Below are 8,017 nucleotides of genomic sequence, written 5' to 3'. Positions count from 1 at the left end.
GCTTTTTTTCCTGCCCCACAAATAGCAGATGGAAATGTTCCAGATTGATTTTGATTTCTCCTTTAAAGGTGACTGAAGTATTTTTAATGTAATTGCAAGAACTTTTGACAATATTACTATAATTCAATTTCTGTGCATTTTTTTTTTCAATATAGAGCTTCTGCTATGCATCCATGGATTGCCTATGAAATGGTCTAAACTGAATTAAGAAGAAAAACTGAGGCCAGATATGGTAAGGAAAGGAATCAACTATAATACTGTTATGTTAATGATTTTAAATGTAATACAATCACAGAATCTGCTGAGTTGGAAGGGACTCAAAAGGATCATCGAGTCCAACTCTCGGCCCTGCACAGGACACCTCAAGAGTCGCACCATGTGCCTGAGAGCATTGTCCAAACACTTCTTGAATTCTGACAGGCTTGGTGCTGTCACCACTTCCTGGGGAGCCTATTCCAGTGCCCAACAAGACACTGGGTGAAAAACTTTTTCCTGATATCCAAACTAAACACCCCTGACTCAGTTTCATGCCATTCTCTTGGGTCCTGTCACTAGTCACGAGGGTGAAGTGATCTGTACCTGGTTCTCTGCTTCCCCTTCTGGTGTTGAAGACCACAATGAGGTCTCCTCTCAAGTCTCCTTTTCTCCAGACTGAACAAACCAAGTGACCTCAACTGCTCCTCATAATTGTTTGTCAAATTGTTTCATTATGCAGTGCAGATCAATAGAGATCAAGATATCACAAAAGAAATTTCTAAAGGTAGATGATGTCTTAAGCAACGTGTTTAGACTACAAAAGATATAGGGACATGAAGATGAAAACTTCTGAACATCTTCAATTTATTTTGATGTCTGTATAAATACATATTTCCATATTTTTATCTTTTTGTTGTTTTAATAAAATTACCATAATTAACTGATGGTTGAGCCAAAAATGCATTCACTTCAAACTATAATGCTATATTTTTAGCTGCATGGAGCAAGAAGAAGATACTGTTTCTTTTCTGCCAATGCACCTTCATCTTCCTTTTCAGATGCATTAAGATTAGGAAAGACTTTCCTAGCATTTCTGGAAAAGAAGTATTTTCTTCAGATCTTTACAGCTTCTCATAGGTGGATGGATCACAGTATTCATGAGATCCTTTCTTCCTCAGAGAAATACCCATGAGTATCAAGAATCCTAGAAGAAAACCTGACGTTGTTCTTAATAAACCCGAGACTTCCTCCAGTAATAGAGTTGTCCATTATCTGGCATTTCATTCTGTGCATGTGATCATAAAGTCTTGTTTGGTCATAATTTGAAATACATTGCATTTGTCTATCCTGCGTTAAGTCCTCATATTTAATATTGTAGAGACTTGTATGGAAATTCTGCTATAGATGATTTTTAGAGCTCTACCATTCAAGAGGGTTGGAGAAACCAAAAATATAAAAGGGAAACAATATTTTAAAATGGTAGTTTGTTAGGCATAAAAAACTTTCTTGTTTGCTTTTCAGTATTAATTCAAAAGTTATGTGTCCTTTTTCAAGTTGGCTCATTTTCTTCTGTGGAACCAACATTATTGGAAGCTGTTTGGTCTCACCAGTGTTTGAAATTCTTAATTATCCTTTCTAGCTTTCTGACATTGTGTTTTCCCTCTTGACATTCACATACTGTAAATATAGAAATCCAGGATGAATTCCATTTAGCAGACATTGCTTGACAGCTATAGTAAATTCAGAATGATATATTCATTCATAAATATGTGTGTACAATTTCCATTAAGCTCAATGAAATTTGTGTACAGCTGTAATAACTGGAGTCTTTTAACACTGTAGTGTCTTTCTAATAGTCAGGGAGGTTTCACCAGTTGACTGAGCTATCTCTCTACTTTTCAATGCTTTGGGAGTGTTGAAGTGGTCATTGGCACTGGTGAGGCTGTACTTCAAATTCTTCGGCTGGTTTTGGGCCCCTCACTACAAAAAAGATATTGAGGTGCTGGAGCATTTCTAAGAAGGGCTGGGGAAGGGACTAAAGAGGAGCAACCAAGGGAAGTGTTCAGCCCAGACAAGAGGAGGCTCAGGAGAGACCTTACCACTCTCTACAACTCCCTGAAAGGAAGACTGGGGTCAGGGGTCTTCTCCCAAATGTAAAAGTAACAGAACAAGAGGAAATGGCCTCAAACTGTGACATGTTTAGATCAGATACTGAGAAAAATTTCTTCATGAAAAGAGTTGCCAGGCATAATGACAGACTGCCCAGGAAAGTAGTTGAGTCACCACCCTGGAAATATTTAAAAGATGTATAGATGTGGCACTTTGGGACATGATTTTGTGGTGGCCATGGCAATGCTGGCCTAGTGGTTGGACTTGACAACCTTAAAAGTCTTTTCCAACCTAAGCAATTATATTATTTTATGTCTTGAGAAATAAAAATAAGGAACTCTTATGGGAGTAGATTTGATGGAAGAGCCTCCTTCTGCACCTCTTGGCTGGTGTGCTTGTCCCAGTCTGCTATGACAGAACCTTTCCTAACCTATAGAGTGGAGAACACATCCCAAGCTGGAAACACTTGACATTTGCAGGATAGGTGTGCTAAAGCTTGTAGGTGCCCTGCTGAGACTGCAGGTGTGTCTCACTGCTTGCTTAGAAACATCCTCACATTTACACTCTGGAACAGAAAGGTTAGGAGAAAGAGTAGAAGTATCTAATAACTTCATATTGTGACCTAACAGAATCTGACCATGTTTTCGTTGCAAAGGTTAATATATTCAACTTGGATTTGTTGAATCATGTAAAGTAATACTTCACAATGTGCTCCAGGAAAGAGAAAAAAAAAAAAAAAAGAAAAGAAAAAGAAAAGAAGAGTATATATGGTTTTTTATATAGCTTGTTTTATAGGACTAAAGAATGCCTGAAGATCTTTGTAATGATTTTTGTGTGACAGAATCAGTCAAAGTTAATGATTTTGCAGGCCTCACTTGTGGTTATATTAAAAATAATTGCATTACCCTTGCACAACTCATTTCTGTTGCTATATAGTTTAAATATTTTATGCAGTTTTAAGGACTGATCCTATTCCGAGGTGGGGAAAAATGCAATAATCTGTGCCGTTTCTTCCGTCTCAAACCACAAGGAAATTTTCTACTGTCACCATTATTGAAATATTCACCAACCAGCCTGCTGAATTTTCCCGTTTTGAATTACTTGTCTTATCCTCTATAGCTGTTTTTTTTTTTAAATGTCTACCTACTTATGATTAATTTGAGTACATTTTTGAAAACCCCAATCATCATATATTAAACAAGTGTGAAGTTTGAACAACTAAAATCAAGTCATGATTGGGTGATAAGCAAGTATGTTTTTTGTTGTGCATGTTGGAAAAGCCTTAAGAAACAGAAATTTTGTTTGAAAAATGGTCTGCTGAGCCTTTAAGTACTTACTCAGAGAAGCTGTTTATTAGTTGTTCAAGTGAATTTTAAAGGCCAATGAATACAGAAAGGGTTTCAAGAACTCGGAATGAAAGTGGTAGAAATTTTTGTATGTCATAGTCAGAAGTTTTTCTTTTCTCTGTGAATATTTACATTCAGTTTGTGATACTATATCAACTCTACTATTTCAGTGGTAGCTAAAGAAAAGAAAATGTAGGTTGACGAACTTGAAAAATTATGGGATATACAGCAGGAGGGGAACAGAAGAAGAAAACAAGAAGGAAGTTATGAAAAGAGGCAATTTTGAACAAGTATAATGTCACTAATTAATATTTGGTTCTTAGTTAATTTCCAAAAAACTTACATTTCTTAATGATTTCTGAACATCAAAATGTATCTGTAGGTTATAAGGAAAGGGGAGGGCATTGCAAAGAGATCCAGATAATGCAGGGAAAAGGTAACAGAGTCTCCAGATAAATATTTATTCTTTCAAAAACAGAAATAAGTATAATAAAACTTATTCATAGTGCACTCTTTCATTTCACATTTGCTGTATACATATTGGCATTACTTATATAAAAGCTTTTGAAATATTGATATATTAATACTCTTTATGGATAAGGCAAGGCAGGGAAAGCCTCAAGGAGGAAAAATTATGGCAGTTGGACAGAAACATTTTTCCCAGGACTGGAAAAAGATTACAGAAACACTTTTCCCAGGACTGGCATTTAAGCTTTGTCCTGGGCTATGCTCAAACGTCTAGGCCACAGCTCTCCTGGGATATCATGTATTACGTATGGATGAGCTTTCAAAGTGACCTAAAAGATAGGCACTGTACTCCCTCTGAAAGGCAATAGGTTTGAGGATCCTAATATCCCAAGGCCTTTCTGAAAATCTCATCTTACACAGGGTCTTAACCACTTCATCACAGTCACTAAATAACAGCAGGTACTTGTTAACAGTATGTGTATTAGTCACTGAAAATAATTTATCCTTGCTTTGGGGCTCCTCTAAAGAAATTATACCTCTCCATTTCTCAGCTTTCTCTATATAACACCTGAGAAATAATTGTTTTCATTTTTCTTTGCCTCATTGATTGTAGAATAAATAATCCATGAATAACTCCCTATCCTCATTATTCTACCGTATCTGGTGAGCAATAACTTTCGGTTCAGCTGTTTAAGGGCAATGGCAGGAGGGATGAAGAGGGATGAAAAAGAAGAGTCAGACTCTCGCCATCCCTAAAACATAAGACTGGGATATGGCCAGGTTGTCTCCGTCATATTTTGTAGATGAAAACCATAGTGAAACTTCAATGCAGCTTGCTTCCTGGCTCGCTCTCGGGCTGAGAATTAATTACCGAATGGCAACATCTGCATTAGCGGCTCCTGCAGCCCCAGCTCTCTGCAGGCGGGATGATGCTCACTCCCCAAGAGATCTAGGACCGTTCGGAGGACTTGCCTGCTGGCCACCTGTCTCGGATCCCCTCAGGCTGGAGCTCGGGGAGCCGCGGTGTGCGGGGGAGCGGCGGGGAGGGCGGCAGGAGCCGACCGCGGGGCGAGCAGGGACTCCGCGCCTCCGCTCCAGCGGCACCGCGACACCGCCCCACCGCTCCGCTCCGCTCCGCGGCCGGCCCCGATCCCGATCCGATCCCGATCCCGATCCCGATCCCGATCCCGATCCCCATCTCCATCCCCACCCCCATCCCCATTCCAATCTCCATCCCCATCCCTCCTCGCCCCGGCCCCGGCCCCGCTCCACCTTCCCCCAGCCCCAGCCTGGCCCCGATCCCTGCACTGGCTCCCGCCCCGCTCCGCCCCAGCCCTGGCCCCGATCCCCGCCGCCGTCCCTCGGCTCTGCATCTGAGCCAGGCAAGAGAGGACGATCGGGGTCCTGGAGGCCCGAGGGGCGCAGAGGAAGAAGGAGGAGCTGGAGGAAGCGAAGAGAAGGGGAGGGGAGCGCAGGAGATAGGATTTTCCCATCTCCTGTCTTTTTTTTTTTTTTTTTTTTTTTTTTTTTTTTTTTTTTTTTTTTGAGGGGGAAGATTGCTGCTGCTAGTGGCAGCATTTCCTCCTGCTGGAAGATGACAAATACATGAGGAGAGAGGCTCTGAACCTGTTTCTGTGCTGCGGGAGTGTCTCTCCCTCCCTCCCTCCCCTCTCCCTGCTTCTGTGTGAGTGCGTGTTTGGCTACCCGGCTGTGTGTGCGCGTACACTGTGTATATATATCTGAGCTGGGAGGTTATTGCAAGCTTCTCTCAGCAGCGCTCCGCTGTACAGGAAGAAGGGCTCAGCTGCAGTGGTAGCATCAACAGCAGCATTAGCAGCACCAACTGCTTTATTCGCCTTTCTTCCTTCCCTTCATCTCCATCTCCCTTTTCCCTCCCTCTTCCCACGTCTTTTGGGGGATTGATCTTCATTTTTAAATTATTATTATTATTTATTTTTCTACTCTACAATCCTTGTTATTTGATACTTCGTGGGTTTTTTCTTCTTTTCTTTTTTTCTTTCCCCCTTCCTCTGAGACGGAGGCATAGAAACAAACACGCACAAACACAGAGAAATAAGGGAAAGAAAAGTACCAGGACTTATCCTGCTGCTGCAAACCCAAAGATAGCAGACGAAGAGGGGGTTTGGCTTCTACCCCAAGGTAAAGCCCTGCCCCCTTTACCTCCTCGACATCTCCTCAGAGGAAGAGAAGGAGAGAGAGCGAAGGGGGCCAAAGTGAAGAAAAGCAGGTCTTCTGCGGCTGGCATTTGGAGTACAGGGAGCCAGGAAGTGAAGGATGGTTGTGGTTACCCGAGCTGGCTGCAGGGCAGCTCTCTTCCTCTGGATTTTCATCAGCATTAGCTGCAGAGCCAGGACTGCTCTGCCTGCATCTCGTAAGTACCCTTTTCTAAGAAACAATTTCAGCTCTGAATTAAGCCAGAGGAAAATTCCCACAACTCTGTGAGGTTGATTATTTTTGCTTTGCTGATGAATATTGTGTTTACGTTTGATTTTTCTTTGTATGCGTATGTGTGCACTGAGGTCTCATACTGTTTGCAGTGCTCCCCATCAGATCTTCCTTGGTGATTTCAGTGGTAGCTGGTGTGGAAAGTTGAAAGAGACGTGCTCTTTGATATAATCTTGGTTCTGCAATGGAGTCAGAGGGGGATAGGAATCAGAAGCTGTTCAAAGTTTGGGGATAGTTTTTGTTTGGCTGGTTGGTTTGGTTTGTTTTGGGTTTTCCCATCTTCCTCGGAAGGTATGCAATTTGCATTTGGAAGTACTTCACTTCCACAGTTTTGTGAGGGAAAAGAGGAGATGTGAGCAGTTTCCATAACTAGTGTTTTATCGAGGAGCAGCAAGAGAAAATTCTGTCTCATTTGAAGAGAAAAGAATGATTGGGAGTTGATGAGAAGGAACTGAGCCAGGACAGCTTTTCTTTAGAGCAAAGTTTTGCTGCCCATAATAGAATGAGCAAAGGTACTTTAGAGGAGACCATCAATTGCCCTGCTAGCGACATAGAAATAGTAGAGAAATGATCAAACATCTGCTGAAAAGCTGAACTTCAGACTACAGGAGTGTAGAGCACCTGTACAGAATCTGATTCTGCTTTCAGTATAAAAATGACAGCATATTAATTGATTTCAGTGGATATTAGATCAAATCTTTAACATTGCACTGAGCTGTAGTTTTGAACCAAACATTTTGCAAGTCGATGTCAGTATTAAGTATTTAGTTGTTTCTCTTCAGACTACATAAAACATTTGCCAATTGCCAAGTATTTTTGAAATGCATACTGAAATGAAATAGTGCATTTTTGTAGTATCATCATCATGCTGCTGGCTTGATCGGCCGTTTAGAGAGGAAGGAAGTGTCCTGAAATGTTATGGATAGATGTGCTGGGATTGCATGCATGTGAATGGGGGTTGATTCTACTGACCAAGCAGGGAATTGCCATAGAATGTAATGTATATACTGCATAGAGATCTATGTAGATCACTCTATTTATTTATTTGTTTAATTGTTTCATTGGGGGCTGGAATGAACAATGCAATGATTAGGGAATTGGAGCACTGCTATGTTTTCTTAGTGGGTTTCTATCTGTTATCATCTAATACCTATTGAAAAACAAGTGTTATTCCAGGACTTACTTGCACTTGCATACTTGTTTGTGTGTCAACAAATACGTACAGCAGTGTCTGCATTGTTTTCTAGGTCTCAGAGGCTGTAGGATGTTCAGTTGTTTTCCTATCTTTGAATTAGGAGAAGTATTGATCCTGAGGTTTACTTCTTAGTTTTGACCAGCTATATATTTTTTCTTAGGAATATTATTTCTTCATGGTCATCTCTCAGGCTCTGCATAATAGGAATGTGTGGGGGAGAAGATTCATGATTTAGGTTGTCAGAAATCTGTTCTTCAAAAACAAAGTCCCTGCTTTTCTCTAATAGGGTTTTGGAGCTTTTTTGTTTGCTTTTGTCACTCAGCAACTAATGGCTGTAGTATAACTTGAAAATGACCTACATTGGGTTATCTGATTTCCCAACAAACAAATCTTCAACTTTTGAAAGAAGTTTGTTGAGAAGTTAATGGCTGTAGTAACATCACTATACCCAGAAATT

General features: G+C 40.8%; 1 protein-coding gene across 1 annotated transcript in view; it reads left to right on the top strand.

Moving 5' to 3' along the window:
- The first annotated feature begins 6,150 nt into the window (after positions 1 to 6,150).
- The window catches only part of CNTNAP2 (contactin associated protein 2), a 1,032,011-nt gene continuing 1,030,144 nt past the window's right edge, over positions 6,151 to 8,017 (top strand). The window contains exon 1 of the mRNA XM_053975055.1: positions 6,151 to 6,291. Within this exon, the coding sequence (XP_053831030.1) occupies positions 6,195 to 6,291 (97 nt within the window). The 5' untranslated portion in view covers positions 6,151 to 6,194. The remainder of the gene's footprint in view (positions 6,292 to 8,017) is intronic.

This window comes from Vidua macroura, chromosome 1 (genome assembly GCF_024509145.1).
Source record: "Vidua macroura isolate BioBank_ID:100142 chromosome 1, ASM2450914v1, whole genome shotgun sequence".
Lineage (NCBI taxonomy): Eukaryota > Metazoa > Chordata > Aves > Passeriformes > Viduidae > Vidua > Vidua macroura.
Note: the sequence above shows the minus strand (reverse complement) of the source record. Positions and strands in the feature narration are given on the sequence as shown.